The sequence below is a fragment of the Mandrillus leucophaeus genome, unplaced genomic scaffold (assembly GCF_000951045.1).
Source record: "Mandrillus leucophaeus isolate KB7577 unplaced genomic scaffold, Mleu.le_1.0 Scaffold198, whole genome shotgun sequence".
NCBI classification, from domain to species: domain Eukaryota; kingdom Metazoa; phylum Chordata; class Mammalia; order Primates; family Cercopithecidae; genus Mandrillus; species Mandrillus leucophaeus.
Window position 1 is genome coordinate 5198383 of NW_012102009.1, and position 27074 is coordinate 5225456.

At 38.4% G+C, this 27074-nt stretch overlaps 1 protein-coding gene across 2 annotated transcripts in view; it reads left to right on the forward strand.

Moving 5' to 3' along the window:
* Window positions 1–27074, forward strand: part of CPQ (carboxypeptidase Q) — a 313593-nt gene that overhangs the window by 119354 nt on the left and 167165 nt on the right. For both annotated transcript variants that reach the window (XM_011978677.1, XM_011978678.1), the window contains one exon: window positions 15206–15670. In XM_011978677.1, coding sequence (XP_011834067.1) covers window positions 15238–15670 — 433 coding nt within the window. In that variant the 5' untranslated portion in view covers window positions 15206–15237. The remainder of the gene's footprint in view (window positions 1–15205; window positions 15671–27074) is intronic.

Consider the following 27074-nt stretch of genomic DNA (forward strand, 5'->3'; position numbering starts at 1 on the left):
CAGAATCACAGATCATAGACCCCTGTTCTCCAGGGCAGCCATCCTCATGGTCAGCCCAGCATCCTCAGCTAACAAAAGGAGCAAGAGCTGTTTCATATCCTCTTTGGATTTCAGTATAGATTTTGCAAGCCATGAATACAAAATTTGTCTAGAGTTCGTAGTTGGTTCTGTTTATTGGAATTTTTTTTTTTTTTTTTCAAGACAGGATCTGGCTCTGTTGCCCATGCTGGAATGCAGTGATGTGATCTTGACTCTGTGCAGCCTTCACCTCCTGGGCTCAAACGATTCTCACGCCTCAGCCTCCAGAATAGTGGGGACTACAGGCACATGCCACCATGCCTGCCTAATTTTTGCATTTTTGTGGTGGGTGGATAGAGATGGGGTTTCAGCATTGTTTCTTAAGCAGCATGAAGCGAGCTTCATATTTGTTCGTCTCAGTCCCATCGTGATGTAGGTCGAAAGCAAGTTACATTCAGCTAGCTGTATGGCAAAGATGCCTCCTTTTGAACAGTAAGAATTTAGGCTTTGTTGTTTTATACATTCAGGCAACTTGAAAGGGATAAAAGAAAGGTGGAGAAAAGAATAGTAAAGTGAGCTTGATTAATTTTCTAAGAAGGCAAACTAAAACCTCACATGTAAACAGTAAGATGTCGGGGACACAAAATGAGTTAGCCCATGTTGCTAGGATGAGGAGGGATAGCAGAGAAATGGCCATATGATGTCTGAGAGTGTGGCCAGTGGGAGGAGAGGGGTCTACTGGTGGACTTCTCTCAGCGGGTTATCACCTCCACACTTTGTCATCCAGAGCTCCTGGGATTCCCTTTAGGAAAGAATCATTATACCATTTGCCCTGCTCCCCTCATCTCACTAAACTTCCATCACTGTAGTAACTCCAAGAACCAGTGAGACAAGAAGGAGGACTGTCATGAGCTGCCTCTGCACAACTGTTGAATTCAATTTTCTTTCTTCAGTACTCCTTCTCCCATGTTTCTCTAATGCCCATACTTTATTCAGGATGTCATGTTCAGTAGCAGAGACATTTGAAATAAAGCTTCCTTATCATGGCTCTTAGGAAAAGTAATGGCAAAACTATTGGATACAGGTGAGTTCTAGTCCAGTATGGTAGGAGAGGTGAGTTTGGAATGGTCCTTTTTACATATCCTGCAGTCTGATTCTAATAAAAGTAGGCACAGTTCTGGTACACTACTCTGTGGTTATTTCCAGAAATATAAATGAGTGTTGTTATATATATACACACACACACATATATGTATACACACACACACATATGTGTATATATATATAAATGTTTAAACTTTTAAAAAATCAAGTAGGTAGGACTTCCTTTTTCTTTTTTAAATAATAACTATGGAAGTGCAGAAATAATACAGAGAGATTCTATTGTGATCTTTACCTAGCTTCCCCAATGGAACATCTCTACAACTCTAGTAGAATGTCAAAACCAGGAAATTGCCATTTAATCTATAGACTTTATTTAGGTTTCAGCAGCTGTTTCTAGGTGGGACTTTCTAAGGATTGCAAACCCCATGACTTTTTCTTTTTAAGCAGATAGAATTGAGGGTGCAGTGGAAGCAAAGGCTTATGTCTGGTCTCTTCCTTTCTTTCTGCATTGCCCTCCTATCCCCCATCAAGTGAAAAATAAATACTGGAAAACTCATATCAAAAAGTACAGTCTGGATGCTTACTTTGCAAGGTAGTATGTTAGGTGCCCAGGAGGACATGAATGACTATAAGAAGAAATGGTTCTGTATTTTGGAACCATTTGTTTACACAGAAAGATTCAGCTCAAGACAGTACCTATTTACAAAGCATGTAAGATGTATTCAGTACTGTTCTTTGGGTTATAAAGAGGGAACTATTCTTCAGTGTAGAATGTACATCCACTTCTCCTCCCTAATCGTATGCCTGGTGGCTGTGCTAGAGCCTTTCAAAACTAATTCAGGTATCACCTCCTATATTGCCTACCTATGTTCACTTACTACCACATTTTTAGTAGGCATGAATACCTACTAACTGTCGGTTCCACACTAAATCCCAGGAGTTCAAACATGGATTCTACACATTCTCTACCCACAATGAGTTCACAGTTTAGTGGGAGACAGAGACATTTAAGGAGGAAAATGCAGTAGAGTGTTATCAGAGGTATAAGTAGAGGTATGAGCAGGGTATATCTTGAATGCTGTGGCGTTTGAACAAAGGAGGAAAAAAATGAATTTCTTTTGAAGAGAGATAACTGTTGTAACAAAGAGAACATATGAGAAGAGGAGGCTGGAGGCAGGGAGATCAGTTAGGAGATTATTGTGGTAGTTCAGGTTGAAGCAAGATGACTGAAACGAAGGTGGAGAGGAAGGCCCATGGGAAGGGATGGGTTTGGGGGCTACTTAGGAGTTAAATTTAAGAGCACTTACTGATTAACTGACTATAGAGTTGTAAAGAGAGTGAGGTGTCCAAAATGGTCCCAGATGATGGGGTGGTGGAAGTGCCATGCACCAAAAGGGAGAGTCTGGGAGAAGAGCAGACTCTGGAGGAAAACTCATGACAGGGGTGTGGACGTATTGAGTTTGGGGTGTCTGTGGGATGTCCAACCTGAGAGAGCTCATTCACTTATAGATGAGTTCAAATGATAGATGGTGCCTTGGTGTGAATGACTTTGCCAGTTAAAGTATGTAGTAGGACAAGAAGATCAAGGAGAAAGCCTTAGGAATTACTAAAACTTAAAGGACAGATGGGGAAAGGGACCCTGCAGAAGAGAGTGAGAAGCAGAGCAGGGTGAGAGGAAAAAGTATTTGGAAGGAGAGGCAGTCAACAATATAAAATGTTTCACTTGTCAGATATGATCAAAATGGAAATGTTTTCATTGGAGTTAGGGACAAAGGACACCCTTATTGATCTGTGTGAGTTCAATTTCAGCTGGCTGGTTGCAGGAGACAGCAAAACAGTAGATCAAGTGGTGATTTTTAACTATGAAACAGTTAAGAGTTTGGTATAAGGCGATTTAGTTAAGTGCTAACATGGAGTGTAAAGAAAAGTGTAATTGATATTAATTATTTAAGAAAATCCATAATAGAATGTTACAGCAGAAATGCAACCCCATTTTTAAATATAAAGAGAGATTTCAAGTACATTGTTCAAGGTCAAGCGTCTAAAGAGGAACAGCCAGGACCAGGTCCCAGGTCTGTTTACTCCCTTTATCAAAGAAACTTCTGGATAGACTGTAGTTTAAAGGAGCAAATAAATGTCTGGTGCAGAAAAAGTGATTGTTAAAATGATGAATCAGAGCTGTATAATTCTATTGTGAAATATAACTACTTGTTTGATGAATTTATTCATTTATTCTATAAATATTAATAGATATTGTGCTATTTGTTTAATATGCAAAGACAAATAAACACATTCGTTGTAGAGAACATGCTTGGTGAATTTTATAAAAGTAAAATATTATTGCCATTAAGTGATGTAGTCTAGCAGGATGACAGACACAAAAATGGTAGCATACAATGTGCAATTGGAAAGGCAGGAAATAGTTCTGCCTGGTAGTTGGAGACTAGTGAGCTGGATCTTGCATCATGATTGTGATTTCTCCAAATGGAGAAAGGATTAAAGGGAACTTTCAACAAAGGGAACAGTATGAGCAAAATCAGACCAGTATAAAGAATGTCTGTAACTTCACAGACTGTTAAACAGCCTGGTGGGGATACGATATAAAGGTAGGGAAACAACAAAGAATTGTTGTGAAGACTAGAAAAGTATTAGTTTGTTTGTGCTGCTGTAACAAAATACCTGAGACTGGATAATTTAAAAAGAACAGAAATTTGTTTTCTCACAGTTCTGGAGTCTGGGAAGTTTAAGATCAAGGCACCAGCATTAGGTGTCTGATGAGGGCTGCTTTCAGCCTCCAGGATGGCAACCCTGTGACTGCATCCTTTGGAGGGGATGTATGCTACATCCTCACACATGGAAGGGACAGGAGAGCAAGAGAGTGCTTCCTTCAACTTCTAGCCTTTTCATAAAGGTATTAATCCCATGCATGAGGGCAAAGCCCTCATGAATCACCTCCCAAAGGCCACACCTCTTAATACTGTTGCAGGGGATTAAATTTCAACATGGGCCAGGCATGATGGCTCACACCTCTAATCCCAGCACTTTGGGAGGCTGAGGTGGGCAGATCCCCTGAGGTCAGGAGTTTGAGACCAGCCTGACCCACATGGTGTAACCCTGTCTCTACTAAAAATAGAAAAATTAGCTGGGCACAGTGGTGCATGCCTGTAATCCCAGCTACTCAGGAGACTGAGACAGGGGAATCACTTGAACCCATGAGGCAGAGATTGCAGTGGGCCGAGACTGTGCCATTGCACTGCAGCCTGGGTAACAGAGTGAGACTCAGTCTCAAGAACAAAAAAAAAAGAAAAGTTTCAACATGAATTTTGGAGGGGACACCATCTCAAACCATAGTACAATTGATAACCATAGTACTGAACAGTAAATAGTGGGGACAGATGTTTTAAGCCAAGGTGTCCTTTGATCTGTGCTTAAGATAAATCTGGTGGCAATATGGCAGATGAGTTGGAAAAGGACCTCTGTTTAAGGCAGTGAGATGTGTGCAGAAATGTGTCACATGAGTGATAATGAGGTTGTGAGCTAGGGAAGTGATGGTAAGAGTGAAGAGGAGGGAAGTTAGTCAAGAAAGAATTTGAAGGCAGAATTACAGGCAGGGTTTGCCAAGTGTTCACCTGTTCTTCCTGAGGGAAAAAGAAGAATCCAAAAAAACCCCTCAGTCATTTCTAACTTATTGACTAGGGTGGGGAATAAAGGGAGAGCAAGTTTGGAAAGGAAGATTCTGAGTTTGGTGTTGGATATTTAGAATTTCAAGTACTTTGGGAAATCTAGGTGGACCATACCTGAGATCCTAAACACAGCATAGTCATAGGCCTTGCTTGTGGTGTTAAGTAGTATAACAATATATTTAATTATGGATCCCCAAGAAGCACTTAAAAGTAGTATATAAGTTGGAAATGTATTCAGATACATGGAACAGAAAATCTGACTTAGCAGCTAAAACAAAGAGTTTATTTTTCTCACATACGGGAAAGTTGGTGATGCTAGTGTTGGTTCAGCTGCTCAGTGATGGCAAGACCAGTTCTCTAGGACTCGCCATCATGGTTATAAATAGCTGATACAGCTCTAGAAACATGACCACTTTCTTCTCAGGTGCTTCTGTCTGGGTCTGTTTGGGTAAAACTGGGTCACGAGGCCTCCTCTGGCTGGAAGGTTGGCTGGAAGAGTGGGAGGAAAATTGTTGAATTCACTTAAATATGTACTTTCCCATGCTATTAGACATAATTCCTCTTTTTTTAAAAAAATAATTTGTAATGCCTCCTTTATTCTGAAATAAACATCATAGACAATCTGCTTATGTATATTTTTAAATAAATATATTATCCTAACTGTAATATAAAGGAACAATTAAAGGAAAGTAATTTATAATTATTTCAAAATGTGAATTCTAAGGCATGACTGCACTAGAAGACATAGTGAAGAAGTCAGATTCTTGCATGGTGAATGTGACAGCAACATATACAGATGATACAAGGGTATAGTAATGGTGTTTCCAGTACCATAGGCAGCATATTCATTTGTGTTTTATTGAAAAGATGACCAATTTTGGGTCAAGTTAGGCACAAAACACAGCATAGTCTTCTCTTGATATACAAGATAGTTGTTTCTTGAAAGAGTCAACTTGCATCAAAACTGCGCAACAACAATTGTGTATTCGTATACACAATAGAGTTATGTTCAAGGCCAAGGTAATAGGTTTTTCACATTTAGAAAGCTATTTGGAATGTAGGAGAGTTCTTAATACACAGATTGTCCCCCACATAGCTGTATGTCTAGTGTCCCCGGCCTCTGCCAACTAGTTACCAGTAGAATCCCCATACCATGGTGACAAGTAAAAGTGCTCCCCCCACATATTCAGAATGGCCCCTAGGGGCACCATCATCCATATTAAAAACAACTGGCTTAGATTAATGGGACTGGACACTTTGTACTCCAAACCAAGTGGAAGTTGGTTAGCAAGGAAAAGGGGGAATGGATATTGAATAGGGAATGAAGTGTCTACCTATAGTAGGAACTGGGTTTTCCTTATGTTTATATCTTTTCCTAAATTCTTGCAGAATTCCTTGCATATAGTGAGTTCTCAATAAGCTTTCTTGAGTGACTGAATAAATAATTGGAATGTAAGCTATGGGAAATGGAAACTCAGTATTATGTGAGCTTTGAATTTAATAAAGGCAAAAATCTTCCTTAAGATACTTAAAGGGCTAACTACCATAAATCCAGGAATGTTATCAGAAGTTGGGAAGTGAACTTTGGTGTGCCAGTGTCTGTGCTAGGATTTAGCACTTCTGGACTTTCTGTCTGTTACACATTCTAGACTGAAGACTGAGGGATAAGTTTATATCAGTGAATCCTGTTCAGGAATGGAGGGTTTAGGGGAAATATTTAAGTTTTCATGTAAGTAGTATAGAAGAAAAAGTAACTGGCACGATAAAAGATCAATAAATCTCAGCCTTTAAATCTTACTCCCTCTGTCTTTTAGCACATTCTCTTTCCACTGTGTTCTTTTCCACTTCTGTTTGTCTATTCACTCTGGTAGTTTTATTATAGTCTGAGACATTTTCAAATGATAATTTTTAGGAGAAATATTTAGAAATAGAATCAAAGGGCTTTGTTTTGTTTCCTCAAAATATAAACCTATTATTAGAATATAATTCACAGTATGAGAAATGTAGATTTTGCTTGAGTTTGCTTCCAGATTTAAGTAGAAAAGAAAGAAAATGACATTATAAAGAATTTTATCTCTTTTTTGTGAAAAAGATAATCTGTAACTATGGGCTGTGAAGACAATATATGAAAAGCAAATCTTTTTCAAACAGTGCTCCAAAGTTGCCTTTGAATATATAACTTCTGAATTCAAAAGCATGATACAGCATGGGTTTTTTAAAAGAGTAGTTGTTTAACATTTTGAAGGGTATAACATTTGATAGTTCCATACTTTGAATTCAAGTGAAGAAACAATAACTTCAACCTTTTGTTTATAAGAATAAGGAATACTAAAAAATGTTGTGTAGTTTAAATTTAGACATTTCAAGTAGTCCTATAATTTCTTGAGAGAGCAGTAGAGTTTTTTTTCAATTAGTTTATTAGTATTTTAAGGATTTTAAATGGAAGAAAATCTTGAGTGTCTTTGTAAATGAATTGCATCTTTTATAGGCACAGATGACTTTCACAGCATTTTTTTCATCCCCATGGCAACTTTACAGTATATGGCCTATGGAGAAAATGACAAGTAGGTAGATGATGAGTTGGGGAAAATGGTGGAAGGTACAGAAGCAATAGGAAGGACGTACTCCCCAAGATTTGCTTGAAAACATCTACTTTGGTTTTTTATTTTTTTTGAGACAGGGTCTCGCTCTGTCGCCCAGTCTAGTGTGCAGTGACGCGATCTCGGCTCACTGCAAGCTCTGCCTCCCGGGTTCACGCTATTCTCCTGCCTCAGTCTCCCAAGTAGCTGGGACTACAGGCGCCCGCCACCATTCCTCTGATCTTCACTACCTACTGTCTCTTTAGCATAGATAATTCATCCATTGCCACATCGAGATAAGGACAACATATGAAATTCCTCAAAATTTCCAGATAAGCCATTGTTACCTATATGGTTATTCCCTAAAAGTTTCACACTGAAGTAAACAAGTGTTTTTGGTCATTTCATGCCAACAAACTGATGGCCCTTGATCATCATCCTTTGAACTGACTCCAGATCTAGAATGAATTTTCCAATGTATAGTGACCCTAAGTCTGTGTCTTAGGAAAGAACTTTTTTTTTTTTCTGGGCTCACTGCAAGCTCTGCCTCCCAGGTTCACGCCATTCTCCTGTCTCAGCCTTCCGAGTAGCTGGGACTACAGGTGCCCACCACCACACCTGGCTAATTTTTTGTACTTTTAGTAGAGATGGGGTTTCACCGTGTTAGTCTTGATCTCCTGACTTCGTGATCCGCCCACCTCAGCCTCCCAAAGTGCTGGGATTACAGGCGTGAGCCACCAGCCTGGCCAGGAAATAACTTTTTAAGGTTGCCCTAGAATACCGATCATGATTAAGTTTTATTCTGTCTATATATTTCATTATTTTAATTTTATAATACATTTCTGTTTCTTGCTTAGAATTTATAAATTATGTATCAGATTATGATTTCTGTATTTTAAAAATACGTATTATATCTTATAGTGATTTTCTTAAGTGGAATGTGATATATCAATATCTTGTTCCATTTTTGTGACTTCTCCAAGTATAGATCACTAGTAATATTATTTTCTACTATTTATTAATGGAAAACTACCTTATTGGGCTAATGTAACTATCTAAAGACAATAATAATAAAATTCTATAGTGCTGTTAGAGAGATATATAATTACGCATTCCAGCTGGGGATTACATCAATTATTTTTAGATTATATTCCAGGGAAAACCAGGTTTTGAGTCAACTAACACCCATTTATTGTTCACTATGTTGAGGGTTCTAGGTGATTTCTCATGTAGCTCATTGTTTTGTGCCTTCAATCTTAGTAAATCTTCCAAAGTGCTGCTGATATACTCAGGAAAAACTAATTTTTTTAAAAGATTATCTTTTAAATTAACCTCCTTTTAAAAATAAGCATTATTATGTTTGTGGAATTTGAAAATACAGTCTAGTTAAGGTATTTAGAATAACACTCAGTTTCTGTTTTAAAGTGATTATATCATTTTAGTGTCAAAATTAATTTAATTGACCGTATAAAGAGACATTAAGTATTATTACAAAAATGGCATGTTATGGCCAAGTGTGGTGGCTCATGCCCGTAATCCCAGTACTTTGGGAGGCCAAGGTGGGTGGATCACGAGGTCAGGAGATGGAGATCAGCCTGGTCAATATGGTGAAACCCCGTCTCTACTAAAAATACAAAAATTAGCTGGGCATGGTGGCAGGCACCTGTAATCTCAGCTTCTGGGGAGGCTGAGGCAGGAGAATTGCTTGAAATCAGAAGGCGGAGATTGCAGTGAGCCGAGATTGCGCCACTGCATTCCAGCCTGGATAACAAGAGTGAAACTCCATCTCCAAAACCAAAACCAAAAACAAACAAACAAAAGGCATGTTATTTATTAATACGAGTGACATACATGCGAAAGGATATCTGACTTAGGCAATGTTATTTTCTGGAGGTATTTTTTTAACTAGACTATGACCTAAGTTCCGGCAGTCCCTCTAGAAAGGGTACCATTCCCTCTTCTCCGCTTGCTGAGCCATTTCCTAAGACTGTCTTCAGATGTTATGTCTTCTCTAGAGCTTTTCAGCATTCCTTTTGTTGTTCTTTTTGCTCTCATGGTACTCTATGCATGAGAATGTTTGAGTATATATATATTATTATAGTTATTTGCCCCTCAAACTGCATTTGGGTTTTCCTCATTGATTTTCTATTTCGTGTAAATGCGTATGGTTTCCTATAAAAAAAATACAATTTGTAATCCTCCAGGAAGTCTGTGTCAGTCAGTCAAATTACCTGGTTGAATATAGTTTCTGGTTTATCTGCTGCCTGGGAATCAAAACACAGGTCTTAATTAACTTTCTACAAAGCAAGGATATGGACTAGGGATCACTAAGCTCTCCTACATATCTCTACAATGGTGTCATTATGTGATTCTAATCCATCACTAGAAATGTATTGTGAAATAGTTAATTAATGTTTGCAGAATGCTTAGAGAACTTTTAATGAGAAGTAGATATTTGTGGTTAGTGCTAATGAATAGATGTCTTATGAACCTTTTCTTTTGCACCAACACCACATTGGAAAAATGTGCTTTCAAGAATAAATTGCAATCTGGTGAAATTTTGTTATTAACTAACAAAATGTAGCTTTTAAAAACAAGTATCAGTATAGTGGCTTTAGTGGCTTTAGAAACCAGGACCCTATGCAAGTAAATAGTTGTAATAAAAAGGGAAGCAACAGCAGTGTATAGTTTTCATAATTTTTCAAAACATTTTAAATATGATAGCAACTTTTTACTCTTACAGCTTAGTTGTGAAGGAGGCAAGGCCAGTACTTTTATAGTCTAGGGAAGCTAAGACCTAGAGAGATTAAATGCTCATTTATTTCTTAAATAAAAATGTATTGAGTGCCTATATTTGAGTATAACAATTGAAGGTGCAGTGTTGAATAATTTACCCTACTTGACTTTGATAGTAAGGGAGACAGGTTTATAAACAAACATACTAGCTGATAACATAGTTAATTATGGTAGAAACACAGAAGATGGTGCAAATAACTCCGGGGTGTTGTTTAGTGAGCCTTTACAGAAGAGGTAGTTTTTAAAGCATTTTCACTAAAGAGTAAGTGTAGGCACTGGCCAGATGAAGGGGAGGAGGTGAGGAGAAGGGTCTTTCAATAAAAGAGAATGAACATATGTAAAGACCCAGAGTTACGAAAGAGCCTGTGCATTTGAAGAACAGCGTGAAGTTCAATGCAGCTAGAGCATTATTGTCCAATATAAATATGAACACAAATGTGCAATTTAAATTTTTCTAATAGCCATACTACAGAGTAAAAAGAGACAGGTAAAATCAATAATAACACATTTTATTTAACCCAATATATCTGAAATATTTTTTTTTCAGCTTAAGTCATTAAAATCAAATCAGGTGAATATTTAACACAAAACATTTCAGTTTGTCTTCCTTCCTTTCTTTTCTTTTCTTTCTTCTTCTCTTTTTCTTTTCTTTTTTTTTTTTTTTTAGGGACTGGATCTCGCTATATTGCCCAGACTGGTCTTCCTGCCTTAGTCTCCCAAAGTGTTGGGATTACAGGCATGAGCCACTGCCCTCAGCCTAAGACATCTCAGTTTGGACTAAACACATTTCAAGGGCTCAATGTATAGAAACTTAGCAATGCATGTGTATGTATGTGTGTGTCAGAGAGAGAAAGAGAATGAGAATGAGAGGGGGAGGAGGATAGATAAGGTTGAAGTAGTTGTTGGAGTCATATTTTTAAAGGCTTTGCATGCTGGCTTATTTTAGAATTTTTTCTTAAAATTTAGTAGTGAAGGAACAGTTTTGAAAATTTTGAATTTGTTATAGACTAATGCTTTTGCAAAATAACAATAAATTAGAAAGGTGAAAGTAAAAAGACATACAAAGAGAGGCATCATTTTTAAATCATTAAATTTGACAGATGTTGTCTTAGTCTAGTTTGTGCTGCTATAACGGAATACCACAGACTGGATAGTTTATAACTAACAGAAATTAATTGGTTTACAATTCTAGAGCCTAAAAAGTACAAGATTGAGGGGCCACATCTGGTGAGGGCCTTTTAGCTGCATCAAAACTTTGCAAAAGGCATCACATGGTGGAAGGGCAAGAGAGGCAGAGAGAAAAAGCAAGAGGGGGTAAACTCACTCCCATGATAAAGAACCCGTTCCCTCAATAAAGGCATTTGTCCTTTCGTGAGGGCAAAACCATCATGATTTAAACGCATCTTAAAGGTCCCACCTTCCAAGACCATTACGAAGGCAATTAAATTTCCACATGGATTTGGAGGGACACAGTATTACTCCCCGCATGTTTTTCTTACATACAAAACGCACTTATTTCATCCCAATAGCTCCAAATTCTTAATTCTTTCCAGCACCAACGCAAAAGTCCAAAGTCTTATCTAAATCAGACATGGGTGAGACATAACACAATCCATTCTGAGGCAAATTCCCCTCTAGCTGTGAGCCTGTGAAATTATACAAGTTATCTATTTCCACAATACAATGGTGGGACAGGTATAGGATAGACATTCCCATTCCAAAATGGATAAATAGGCAAGGAAGGGGTAACTGGTTCCAAGTAAGTCCAAAACCCAATGGGGACAACAACAGTAAATCTTAAGGCTCAGAAACAATTTTCTTTGACTCCATGCTGCCCTGCTTCCTGGACACACTGGGGCAGGGGTTGAGCCCCGAAGGACTTGGAGAGCCCTGCACCTAAGGCTTTGCTGGATGGTTGGAGTCTTATGCTTACAGCTCTCCCGGGCTGTCTTTGCGTGCTGGCTTTGCGTGCTGGTGTCTACAGTTCAGGAGTCTCAGGTGTGGTTCTGCCCCTGCAGCTTCACTAGACATCGCTTTAGCGGGGACTCTTTGTGGCAGCTCTGCTCCTGCAGGAGTTTTCTACCTGGATCCCCAGGCTGTCTGATACCTTCTTTAAAATCTAGGTGAAGGTAGCCATGCCTCCACAGCTTGTGAACTCTGTGTGCCTGCAGAATTGGCACCGTGTGGATACCACCAATATTTACTGCTTGTGCACTCTGGAGCAGAGGCCTTAGCTGCACGTGTGCCTGCTCAAGTCATGGCTGTAGCAGTTTAAGGGCACTGCACCAGAATGTGGGGAACAGACATTTGAGGAGGTGAGGTGCAGGGCAGTGAATTCTAAGGTCCCTTGGGTGCCTCTTCGGAAACTTTGCCCTCAAGATTCTAGCTTGTCTCAGAGATCCCTAAAGTGCCTTTGGGGTCATTTTCTCATTGTGTTGATGAATAGCACCTGGCTCTTTTCTAGCCATACAAACCTTTTTAGCAAATGGTTACTTGGCCACACCCTTTGTTTGCATGCCTAGGCACATATTTTTATTCTTTACATGGCCAGGCTCTGAATTTTCACAATTTTTATGTTCTATCTTCCCTTAAATTATAAGTACTGTCTTTAAATTATTTCTTTCCTCTCACATTCTATTATATACATTTAAAAGAAGCCACACAGCTCCTTCAGTATTTTGCTTAGAAATTTCTGGCTGGCGTGGTGGCTCACACTTTTAATCCCAGCACTTTGGGAGGCTGAGGTGAACGGATCACAAGGTCAGGAGATCGAGACCATCCTGGCTAACGCGGTGAAACCCCGTCTCTACTAAAAACACAAAAAATTAGCCAGGCGTGGTGGTGGGCACCTGTGGTCCCAGCTCCTCAGGAGGCTGAGGCAGGAGAATGCTGTGAACCCGGGAGGCAGAGTTTGCAGTGAGCCAAGACTGTGCCACTGCACTCCAGCCTGGGAGACAGAGCGAGACTCCATCTCAAAACAAAACAAAACAAAACAAAAAGAAAATTTCTTCCATCAGATATTCTAGTTTGTCACTCTTAAATTCTGCCTTCTGTTAAAGCCCTCAGGCATGGACACACTTCAGCCAAGTTCTTTGCCACTTAATGACAAGGATGGCCTTTATTGCAGTTTCCAATACATTGTTCTTCATTTCCGTCTGAGACTTAGTCAGAATTGCCTGTACTGTCCATATTTCTGTCAGCATTCTGGTCATGAATCTCTAAGAAGAATCACTCAAGTAATCTCTAAGAAGTTCCAGACTTTCTCTCTTGCTCATCTCATCTTCTGAGCCCTTCCCAGAATTGCCCTTAATTCTCTATTCATTGTACTCTAGGCTTTTTCTAGGTTGCTCTTCCAAATTCTTCCGGCCTCGCCGCATTATCCAATTTCAAAGCCGCTTCCACATTTTTCAGGTATTTGTTATAACAACCCACCTCTCTGGTACCAATTTTTGTCTTAGTTGTGTGTGTGTGTGTGTGTGTGTGTGTGTGTGCGCGCGCGCTGCTTTAACAGAATACCACAGACAGAGTAATTCACAAATAATGAAAATTTATTGGCTTTAGGGTTTCTTGCCACATCATAACATGGCAGAAGGCATCGCACAGAAGGAGGGCAAAGAGGGGATAAGAGAGATCAAAGGAGGCACAAACCCCCTCCTGCAATAACATTAGTTTATTCATGAAGGTGAAGCCCTTGTGTCCTGAATACCTTTTGAAAGTCCAACCTTATAATACCATCACAAGCGCAATTACATTTCAACATGAGTTTTGAAGGGGAAAGATGTTCAAACGGTAGCAGACATACAGTTTATATAAAAGTGTCTAAACCAGTGATCTCCAATAGAACTTTCTGTCATGATAGGAATGTTCTGTCTGTGCTGCTTAATGTAATAGCCACTAGCCACAGGTAGCTATTGAGTACTTGAAATGTGGCTAGTGTGAATGAGAAAATGAATCCTTAGTTTAATTTAATTTTAGTTAATTTAAATTGAAGTGACCATATGAGACAATTGATTACTATATTGGACAGCATTGAATACATTAACTCTTAATCTCTGTATTTACCTATTGTGCATTAGTAAAAAACAGTTTGTGCACTGGCATGGCCCACAAACCATGCTTTGAGTAGCACTATTTAAAGCATGGACTGTAGTGCTAGAAAGCCTTTGTGTGTCTTTGGCAAACTGCTTAATCTCTTGGTGCCCCAGTTTCCTCATTTGTAAAATAAAGGTAATAATAAACTACCTAATAGAGTTGTTGTGAGGATTAAATGCATTAATGAATGTAGCATACTTAGCCCAAGGTCTGACACACAGCATGCTCTACATAAATGCTTCCTGTTATTGTTATTAGCATTATTATTTTTATTATGTAGGTGGCGGATATCAAACAGTTAAGTGGTAACAAAGCCCAGTCTTTTTATTAATTCTCTGGTTTTTGCAGTAGCTTAGACTTTCTCCTTTTAAAAATATACCACAGTTTGTGGCATCTAGTGGCTTCCAATGAATATCTTTTGGACATAAGTATAAAGTACTTTTCAAGCACAGATGAAGAAGCAATTATTTTTCTGAAGGGAGGATTGGTAAAAGTATTGAGAACAGATGACAGTTGAGAGGGCCTCAGTGGATGAGTCTGACAGGCAAAGAGGAGAGGACACACCTGGCAGAGGGAGCAAGGATACCCATTTGGATTATACTCTATTTAGGAGACTATACAGCAGGTAACACTGCCTTAGCCCTATCACTGCTACCACCACTTCTTTCTCTCCTTCCCAGCTCTTTTCTTGATTTATCCTTTTAGCATATTTTAAACAGGATTAATAGGTAACACGTGATTCTACAGTTTTAAGGGAGGTCAATCATTGCCTCTTGTTCATTCCTCAGAGTAACAGTGCCCGAATTTGATGGTGGATGTTGGGCAGTGGTTGGGAAGGGAAGCGGAATGCTGCTTGAAAAGCAGTCCCTGGGTTATGAACAGGTAGCTGTGAGATTCTTTTCCCTTAAAACATAATGTTTCTTATTTATGTAGATTATCTTAACAAGAAAACCAACTGGAAAAAAATGAAATTCCTTATCTTCGCATTTTTTGGTGGTGCTCACCTTTTATCCCTGTGCTCTGGGAAAGCTATATACAAGAATGGCATCTCTAAGAGGACTTTTCAAGAAATAAAAGAAGAAATAGCCAGCTATGGAGATGTTGCTAAAGCAATTATCAACCTAGCTATTTATGGTAAAGCCCAGAACAGATCCTATGAGCGACTGGCACTTCTGGTTGATACTGTTGGACCCAGACTGAGTGGCTCCAAGAACCTAGAAAAAGCCATCCAAATTATGTACCAAAACCTGCAGCAAGATGGGCTGGAGAATGTTCACCTGGAGCCAGTGAGAATACCCCACTGGGAGAGGGGAGAAGAATCGGCTGTGATGCTGGAGCCAAGAATTCATAAGATAGCCATTCTGGGTCTTGGCAGCAGCATTGGGACTCCTCCAGAAGGTATTGTTTGTCTTTTCAGTTTGATTTGCATTTTATAAAACTAATGTCCCTTGGTGTAATTGAGTACAATATGCATGATTCATATTATAATTTGGATAATTTCTTATTCCATTGGCTTAATGAGTTCTCTACCCTTTTTTGTCCTCCCATTTTTTTTTACTTCTGTTTCTTTTGTGAAAGAGAACTGATCATGTTGGATCGCTTTTTAAATGTAGAATCTGTAGCTACTGGTCCATGATACTTACCAGCCCTATCATTTTGTAATTGCTATCTAGTTAAACATTAGCATCATTCTATGGATAATTGAAATATATATAAACAGGATACAAAAACTATGACTTCTTCCAAGTGACCTCAGTGTGAATTATTTTTTAGAATTAATGAAATAGAGAATAGAACATTGCACTCTGAATTGATTTAATTATTTTTATAGAACTGAGGTTTCTACTTTAAGGAATTATCCAAGGTTGAGTTCTACCTTTACTTATAAGCACCCTGGATCAACTTTATCAGATAATATACAATAAATGCCCAGATCAGAGATATATAGCCAGTCATCAGGGAGCTATCAGTTAGCCTTGAATATATCCATGGGCTAATTTCCAGTGGCAGAAGAATGAGTTTCTATTCTTTTGACTTTTTTGGATGCCAAGAGAAAGGGCCAGTGTAGAAGTACATTGTCAGTTTAAAACATTGTTTATCCAGATATAATTCACATACTATGATGTTCACCCATTTAGAATGTACAAGCGATTTTTAGTATATTCACAGAGTTGTACAACCACCACAATCTAATTGTAGAACATTTTCATCACCACAAAAAGAAACTCTGTGACTATTAGCTGTCATCCTCCAGTCTACCTATATCCCAGCCCTAGGAAACCACTAATCTGCTTTCTGTCTTTATGGATTTGCTTATTCTGGGCATTTTATGTGAATGGAATAATACATTATATGATCTTTCGTGAATGCTTTTTTTCATGTAGCATACTGTTTTCCAGGTTCATATGTTGTCACATGTTTCAGTATTTCATTCTTTTTATTGCTCAGTAATATTCCATTTTATGAATGTATCACATTTTTATTTGTCCATGCATCAGTTGATGGACATTGAGATTATTTTCACCTTTTAGATATTATGAATAGAGCTGCTGTGAACATTCATGCACAAGTTTTTCATGTGAACATTTGTTTTCATTCCTCTTGGGTATAAAGCAAGAAGTAGAATTGTTGGGTCATATACCAGCTCTGTGTTTAACTTTATGAGGTATTGCCAAAGTGTTTTCTGAAGTGGCTGCACAGTTTTTTGTACCCACTGACAATGTATTAATTTTTCCATATGCTTGTCAACACTTGTTATTATCTGACTTCTTGGTTATAGCTATTCTAGTGGGTGTGGAGTGGTATCTCATTGTGCTTTTGATTTGCATTTCCCTAATGACAAGTGATGTTGAGCATCCTTCTATGTTCTCACTCACCCATTTGTTTACCTTCTTTGGAGAAATGTGTATCCAAATTCATTGCCCAGGTTTTAATTGGACAATGAGATTTTTATTATAGAGTTTTAAAAGCTTTTTTATGTATTGTGTATACAAGTCCCTTTTCATATATTTGATTTACTAATGTTCTCTCCATTCTGAGGATTGTGTTTTTTTTTTCTTGATGGTAATATTCGCTACAGAAATATTTAATCTTTGATTTAGTCCAGCTAATTTATTTTATTTCTTTGTTGCCTGTGCTTTTGGTGTCATATCAAACCATTGCCTATACCATAGTCACAAACATTTACTACTACTATTGTAATGTATTTAGGTCTGTATATCTTTACTCTCATCTCATATTTTCTTCTAAGAATTTTATGGCTGCTATCCTTACATTTATATCTGTGAATTAATTGCATTAATTTTTGTATATGGTAAATGATAAGGCTTCAGCTTTCTTCTTTTGAATGTGGTCATTCAGTTGTCTCAACTTCATTTGTTGAAAAGGCTATTCTTTCTCCTTTAATTCAGTGCATTACATTAATTTATTTTCAGATGTTAAAAAACATTGCATTACTGGTATAAACCCCACTTGATTATAATACATAATATTTTTTATATGGTGCTGAATTCAGTTTGGTAGTATTTTGCTTAATATTGCATTTATATCCATAGGGATATTGGATTGTAGTTTCATTTTCTTGTAATGTCTTTTTTTTTGTATCAGAGTAAGACTGGCTTCATGAAATCAGTGGCAAAGTGTCACCTTATCTTCCATCCTTTGGAAGAGATTACAAATGACTGCTATTAATTCTTTAAATTTCTGGTAGAATTCAGTGAGGCAATCTCATTCAGGGTTTTCTTTGTCGGAAGACTTTTAATTATTAATTCAATTTCTTTACTTGTCTAATCAGATTTTCAGTTTCTTCTTGAGTCAGTTTTAGTAGCTTGTGTCTTTAGAGAAATGTATCTGTTTTATCTAAGTCATGTAATTTGTTGGTGTACAGTTATTTATAGTATCTTATTATAATTTTTTATGTTTGTAAGGATAAGGGTCTAAATCACTGCTGTCACTTGCTTTTGGGCAGAAAAACTTTGTTTAGATTTTTCTGGCAGCAAATTCTCTAAGCCTTTTTTCATCTTTATCTCTTTATTTAAACTTCAGTTTTGAAAGATAGTTTTACTAGACATGAGATTCTTAGTTGACAGGTTTGTTTTTCTTTTCTTTTTTTCTTTTTTTTTTACTTTCAGCACTCTGAATACATTATCCATCCCATTGCCTTCTGGACTCCATTGTTTCTTTTTTTTTTGAGATGGAGTTTCCCTCTTGTTGTCTAGGCTGGAGTGCAATGGCACAATCTCAGCTCACTGCAGCCTCCACTTTGCCGGTTCAAGTGATTCTCCTGCCTCAGCCTCCCAAGTAACTGGGATTACAGGTGCACACCACCATGCCCAGCTAATTTTTTTGTATTTTCAATAGAGACAGGATTTCACCATTTTGGAGAGGCTTGTCTCGAACTCCTGGACTCAGGTGATCTACCTGCCTAGGCTTCCCAAAGTGATGGGATTACAGGCTGGAGCCACGATTCCTGTCCTGGACTACATTGTTTTTGATGAGATGTCGGCTATTACTGTTTTGGAGGTTTCCTTGTATGTGATGAATCATATCTTCTTTATTGCTTTCAAGATTTTCTTTTCCTTTTAGATTTTTGTTATTTTGATTCTAATGTATCTAGGTATGTATATCTTTATTCTCATCTTACTTGGAGGTTGTTGATTTTCTTGGGTGTGTAGATTGAAGTTTTTCATCAAATTTGAGGTGTTTTCAGCTATTATTGCCACAATTTTTTTTCTTCCCTTTTTTCTTTTTCCTCTCCTTCTGATACTTCCATTTATTGTGTGTTGGTGATTTAATGATGTCCCATATTTCTCTTAGGCTCTGCTCATTTTTCTTTATTCTTTTTTTTCTTTGTTCTTCAGATTGTATGACCTCTATCAATCTATCATCAAACTTACTGATTCTTTCTTCTATTAGCTTAAAGCTACTATTGAGCCTCTATACTGAATTTGTCTCTTTAGTTACTATACTTTTAAACTCCATAACTTCTCTTTGGCCTTTTTAAAAAATAATTTCTGTGACTTTATTGATATTTTTTTATTTGATGAGATGTTGTCATCATATCTGCCTTTAGTTCTTTAAGTATGGTTTCTTTTAGTTCCTTGAATATTTCAATAATAGCTGCTTTGAAGTGTTTGCTATATCCCACATCTGGACCCCCTAAAAGACAGTTTCTACTGCCTACTTCTTTTTTTCTTGTGTATGGGTTATACTTTGTTGTATCTTTTTATGCCATAGTTTTAAAAACAGAAAGCCTGAATATTTAAACTAATGTTTTATGGCAACTCTGGATACTGACTCATCTTCCTTCCTTTCCCCCCTCCATTTACTTGGTCGTTCATTTGTTTAATCGCTTGAATGTATTAACTCTGTGACATCTATTTCTCTTACACTGTTCAGCTTCTGAAAATCCTGTTTAGATTGTTTTTTTTTTCTTTTAGTTGGGTTCCCTATGAGTCACCCATAGGTCTGCATAAACCACTTACTGGTCAAAGGTTATGCTTAGGTTCCTTTAGCCAGTTATGTTTTTACTCTTTGCCATTGGATGTTTTTGTGACTTGGAGTCTGTTATTACAACCTAAGAAGTCTATTTTTTCTCCCAACTTTGGCCAAGGCCAAATGCCTTGGAAGTTCCTTGTCTAATCACTTCTGCGAGGGTGCGGCCTTGGGCATGCACACAGCCTTCCAGATTACCAGAATGCAAGTAATTTTATTTTTAAGCATGGCTTAGTAGTATTTTCTCCAGGGTCAGAATAGCTTATTTTTTAGCCAGTGTTTGCTCAGAGCTTGTACTTAAACACTTTGAGTGAGTGAGGCTTCTGCCCTTTGTTGACGAATCTGTGTGCAGCTTGGGAAATGTTTTCAAATCTGACTCACGTGTTGTTTTGATTGTTCCTGAGTAGGTATAGCCTAGGACATGTGTGTAGCTTTTCAACCCCCAGGGTTTACTGGGATCCCAGGAAGGCCCTTCTTGGTTGTTTCTTTCTTTCGTTCTGTTAAAGCTATGGTGGTTCTGCCATTTTGCTTGTTGCTAGCAGTATCATGAAGCTACCAGCACTCCCTTAATTGTTCTTCGCCAAGCTCTCCATTATTTTCAGCAACACCCTTAGGCAGGGAATTCTCCATTCTCTGCACTAAACGAAGTCACTAACATCAATAAGAACTATGGAGCTCTTCATCCTTATGACTTCTCTTCCTCTGGGAGAACATTCGTGCTACTCCATGGGAGCTAGCAGTGATAGTGGCACCACCCAGTGGCACCCAGAGTGATATCCCTAGTGGATGATAAGATGATAAGAAGGGAGAAGGAGGTAGTTCTCAGCCTTGTTGGCTTGCAGCTTCCAGTGTGGGACCACCTCCTATGACTGAGCTGAGAAAGGGGTGATCAGAGTCTTAGTATTCTTGATGGCTACTTAGGGTGGAGTTTCTATCCTATGAGTAGGACTTGGGTAGAGGAATGGCGCCTCAGTTCTCTTGGCATTGCTTGACTAGAACAGAGGTTCTGCCACAAGGTAATGGGGTTGGGGAATGAGAAACACTGGTAGCCTGTCCTTCCAAAGGTGAAACTATTGCCCTAAATTGAGAATTGGGTGGAGAGGAAGCTCTCATGTTCTTGTCTGCACTTGGTCAGAATAGAGTACCTGTAGTAGAGTTTCTGTAACATGGAGCTGGGGGTAGGAGCGGAAAGCAGATCATGACCCAGATGCCACAGAATCTTACTGTTCTCATCAAGACTTGGTAAATTTTCTTGTATGAATGTTATCCATTGCTGTATGCCCTTAGGACAGTTTTGAAAGACATTAAACTATTTTTTAAAAATAATTTTTCCCACTAAATACGTTGTGGGGTGAAGATCTGCTGAGTTACTCATGCTGCCATGCTGCAAGAATCACTGGGATAGCTAGTTTTGATCTCTCTAAGGCTGCATGAATGGGTGGTAGAATTCTCCAAGGTGTTAGAGAGCTCCTCAGCTTGGGTTCTATAGTGTTAGTCAGGAGTTTCCTTCAGTTGCCTTCTGTTAAATGCTAATCTATGTTAGATACCAACTTAAATCCTCCTTTTTAAGCTCTCTCAATTGTCCAGTTATCTGAAAAGGATTAGCACTTTTTCTTCCCCAGATGAGAGAACCAGACTCCAAGAGGTTATGTAATTTACCAAGAGTTGCACAACTGGTGAGAGGCCTTGTTTGGACATGAACAACTGTCAAACTCCAGAGTTTGTGCTTTTAGTCATTAGACTATATTGCTTCTCATACAAATATTTTAATGTTGTTTCCATTTATAAGATTACTATTTTTAGCCATCTAGCTGAAGCAGATCTGTTCCAAAAGCCATTGATACCTGTACTGTGATGGCAGAACATATTGGTTTCTGTGTGTTTTTTAAAAGAAAGTTTTCTTATTCCCATTTCTTTCTCATCATCATTTCTCATTCTATAAGCTGGGCCTCCTCTTTCCTGGCTATCTGCCTGGTATTGAAAACTAAGCCAAGTTACTGATTGCTCCTGAGACCTTCAAAACCCAGGGGATGTGAATTTTACTCACCGAAATCTATTCTAGTTTTCCAAGACTCACTTTCACCCCACTCCTCGTTCCATGGGGCTCAAAGTAGATAAACAGTTGTCTGGCAACTGGACTATTTTAAGCTCTGAAGAGACTGGAGGGTTGGAATGCACCAGGTGTGGAAAATTCCCACAAGAGATAGTGTAAAGTTGGCGTAACAGGATCTCTAACCCAGGCAGAGTGGTGCAGAGCTTATCTTCTAGCCTCTTTCTCAGGAAACCTGTCTTCTCACTTTGGCTTACCACTAAGTAGTTGTGTGACCTTGGTTGCCATTTAATCATCATGGCCTTGATTTTGTGACCTGTGAAATGAGAGATCGTTGGAATTCTGAATCTGTAAGGTCTCCTCTAGATTGGAAGGGGTAATTTTTACAGCAATCCATAAGGGATCACTGAAGTTAGAATTCACAAGAGCTGGATTCTGCCAAGTGTATGTGATGGAGTAGATTCTTTGTTTAACTAGATTTTTAAACTTCTTAGTTCTAAACTTGAGTATTACAGTAAGTATGTTAGTTTATCCACTCTTCTAGACTTTAGTATTACAGTAGGTGTGTTAGTTTATTCACATGACAGGATTGAGAGCTCTGCGAGTTATCTGTGGAGAGTTTGAAGAAGGCAGATAAACAAGCAGGCCAAGTCCGAAGAGATGAAGGACAAACTTACAAGACAGGAGAAAGCACAATCTCTAATCAGTCCTGAGATAGCATAGAGATGTCAGATTTGAATGGACCAAGTAAAAGAATGAGAATCAACAGTCACATCCGGGTTAGGCTGACATATGTGCAAGAAAGAGGAACTTGGGCAGACTATGTGATTATTTCCCAGCAGACATAACTCTGGGTCTTCGTGGTTTATGGTCTGTGAGCCCAATATAGCAGGTCATTGAGTATTTATTAATCCTCAGTGGAGACTGACATCTCTACCGAGATGCAGGGCTTTCTTAAAATTTTAGGATTGTATGTTTTTATTATGTTTAGTGTATGTTTTATTATGTTTGTATGTCATATTATGTTACGTTTTATTATATGTTTTATATTAGTTAGGGGGCTCCTGGAGGCCTGGACTGAGTCTTATCAATTTCTGTATTCTCAGCATCTAGCATCATACTCGGTAAATAGTAGTTACTCATTCAGTGTTTGAGAAACAGTGGATTTTTAAGGTAGTTCTTTCCTTGGGGTATTATTCACCTGTACTAAAATAAAGCCTTCTTCTACATTGTATTAGTCTGTCTCATGCTGCTATGAAGAAATACTGAGACTGGATAATTTATAGACAAAAGAGGTTTAATTGAATCACAGTTCCACATGGCTGGGGAGACCTCAGGAAAGTTACAATCGTGGCAGAAGGCACTCCTTCACAGAGTGGAAAGAAAGAGAATGAGTGGCAAGCAAAGGGGAAAACGGCCCTTATAAAACTATCAGATCTTGTGAGAATTTGCTCACTATCACAAGAACAGCATGGGGGTTACTGCCCCCATGATTCAATTACCTCCCACTGAGTCCCTCGATGAGATTTGGGTGGGGACACAGCCAAGCCATATACATAATGAATGATGATGCTGTTGAGCCATCATCATTTACTCAGAATTTCCCTGATTGTAAAGTTAATACTTGCTTATTATAGAAAGCATGTACATAAATATAAAAATAATAAAAATCATCTATATTAGTCCATTTTCACACTCCTTATAAAGATATACCCAAGACTGGGCAATTTACAAAAGAAAGAGGTTTATTAGATTTACAGTTCCACATGGCTTGGGAGGCCTCACAATCATGGCAGAAGGTGAAAGGCACATCTCACATGGTGGCAGACAAGAGAATAGAACTTGTGCAGGGAGCTCCCCTTTTTAAAACCGTGAGATCTTGTGAGACTTATTCACTATCATGAGAACAGCATGGGAAAGACCTGCCCCCATGATTCAATTACCTCCCCCTAGGTCCTTCCCACAATACCTGGAAATTCAGGATCAGAGTTGGGTCGGGACATAGTCAAACCATATCATTCTGACTTGGCCCCTCCAAAATCTCATGTCCTCACATTTCAAAACCAATCATGCTTTCCCAACAGTCTGCCAAAATCTTAACTCATTTCAGCATTAACTCAAAAGTCCACAGTCCAAAGTCTCATCCAAGACAAAGCAAGTCCTGTCCGCTTATAAGCCTGCAAAATCAAAAGCAAGTTAGTTACTTCTTAGATACAATGGGGGTACAGACACTGGGTAAATACAGCCATTCAAAATGGGAGAAATTGGCCAAAACAAAGGGGCTACAGGCCTCATGCAAGTCCGAAATCCAGCAGGGCAGCCAAATCTTAAAGCTTCAAAATTATCTCCTTTGACTCCATGTCTCACATCTAGGTCATGCCGATGCAAAATGTGGGTTGCCATGGTCTTGGGCAGCTCCATCCCTCTAGGCTGCTTTCATGGGCTGGTGTTGAGTGTCTGCAGTTTTTCCAGGTGCATGGTGCAAGCTGTTGGTGGATCTATCATTTTGGGGTCTTGAGGACAGTGGCCCTCTTCTCACAGCTCCACTAGGAGGTGCCACAGTAGGGACTCTGTGTGGGGGCTCTGATCCCACATTTCCCTTCTGCACTGCCCTACTGGAGGTTCTCCATGAGAGCACTGCCCCTGCAGCAAACTTCTGCCTGGACATCCAGGTGTTTCCATACATCCTCTGAAATCTAGGTGGAGGTTCCCAAACCCCAATTCTTGACTCCTGTGCACTGACAGGCTCAACATCACATGGAAGATGCCAAGGTGTGAGGCTTGCACCCTCTGAAGCCATGGTTCAAACACTACATTGGCCCCTTTCAGCTACAATTAGAGTGACTGGGATGCAGGGCACCAAGTCCCTAGATGGCACACAGCATGAAGATAAGGATCCTGGGCCCAGCCCATGAAACTACTTTTTCCTCCTAAGGCTTCAGGCCTGTGATGGGAGGAGCTGCCTTGAAGACCTCTGACATGCCCTGGAGACATTTTCCCCATTGTCTTGGCGATAACATTCAGCTCCTCATTATTTATGCAGATTTCTTCAGCCAGCTTGGATTTCTCCTCAGACAATGGGATTTTCTTTCCTATCATATTATCAGGCTGCAAATTTTCTGAACTTTTATGCTCTGCTTCTGTTATAAAACTGAATGCCTTTAATAGCACCCAAGTCACCTCTTGAATGCTTTGCTGCTTAGAAATTTCTTCTGCCGGATACCCTAAATCATCTCTCTCAAGTTCAAAGTTCCACAAACACTAGGGCGGGGGTAAAATGCCACCACTCTCTTTGCTAAAACACAGCAAGAATCACCTTTGTTCCATTTCCCAACAAGTTTCTCATCTCCATCTCATGACCACCTTAGCCTGCACTTCATTGCCCATATTATTATGAGCATTTTGGTCAAAGCCATTCAACAAGTCTCTGGGGAGTTACACACTTTCCCACATTTTCCTGTCTTCTTCTGAGCCCTCCATACTGTTCCAACCTCTGCCTGTTACCCAGTTCCAAAGTTGCTTTCACATTTTTGGGTATATTTTCAGCAGCGTCCCACTCTACTGGTACCAATTTACTGTATTAGTCCATTTTCATGCTGCTGATAAAGACATACCTAAGACTGGGCAATTTACAAAATAAAGAGGTTTGCTAGACTTACAGTTCCACATGGCTGGGGAAGTCTCACAATTGTGGTGGAAGGTCAAAGGCATTTCTCACATGATGGCAGACAAGAGAAGAGAACTTGTGCAGGAAATTCCCTTTTTTAAAACCATGAGATCTTGTGAGACTTATTCAGTATCACCAGAACACCACAGGAAGGCCTGCCCCCATGATTCAATTACCTCTCACCAGATCCCTCCCACAACACCTGGAAAATCAAGATGAGATTTGGGTAGGGACACAGCCAAACCATATAATCATCTATGATATTTTCCTCTAGAGAGTCATTGCTATCATTTCTGTTTTTCCTTTTGATATTTCTATATGCATATGCATTTTATTTTATAAACTTGTATTCACACTACATATAGTTTGTGTCCTTTTATCTTATATGTCATGAACATTTACCTCATACTAGCAAACATCTTTTTAAATAAGTTTTAATGGCTACCAAATTTAAATATGCAATAATTAATATAATGCCTTGTTATTGGAGACTAGATTATTTTCTTTTTTTTCTCTTCTTTAAATAGGATGGCTATAAAATCTTTTAATGTAGAAAGAAGTATAGACTTTTAAAGGAGTTTTTTATGTTTTTAATAAATAACATATAAAGGAGGAATCATGGGTATATGCTAGGAAGTTGTAGGAGAGTAGAAACAATTAGTTTGAAACTACTCGTATAGATGTAAAAAATACCAATAAAATTCTTAGAAGCTGTTTTATTTTTTAGTGGTTTTAGTTGTTTAAAAATGTTAACACAATAGATATGTAAACATTATATATAATGTACATTTTAATGATATAATGTAAATATATGTATTTTAATTACTTTAAATTATTAATGTACGTAGTGATACATTTATATTCTTGATATATTTTGTTAAATTGTTTTCCAGATTGTACATACCTATTCTCTTATTAGCAGTGTATCTTCAAAACCCTGCACCTTCACCTGCATGGGTATTTTTTCCTAATCTTTGCCAATTTGATGAACCAAAAGTGGTATTTCCCTATTATTTTACTTTGCATACCTTTGCTTCTTGTTCAGTTTAATATTTTCATATGTTTATTGGAAACGTATTTTTCTACTTTAAATTATTTGAGCATATCCTTTGCCCATTTTGCTACTGGTACTTCAATGATATTCTAATTGATGAATAATAATTCATTAATGAATTATTTTAATAAATCAATTTTAATTGATTGTCCCATTTTATTCAAATTGAGTGTTTAAAATATATTAAGATGGTTTGCATTGATATATCATTTTCTTTTTCATTTTTTCTTAAAAGCATATTTCTTTCTGTTTTTTGAGGATGACTGGAATGTAGTTAATAGACTACAAAATAGCAAAGTTGACTAATTTCCACTCCTTCTCCCCATCAATGTGCTCTAAGGAACAGTTCTTTAGGTCAGCTTACACACACTTTGAAACATCAGTGTCATTGTTCGAAGATTGGTGAATGACATGCCCTTGAATATGTACTTGCAAACTTAAGGTCTCAGTCTAGCTAGACTTGGATTTTGAGCTGCGTATACAGATTGGTACTTCTGCTGGTTTATGTCAAACTGTGTGTACCTCATGACTTCTCCTT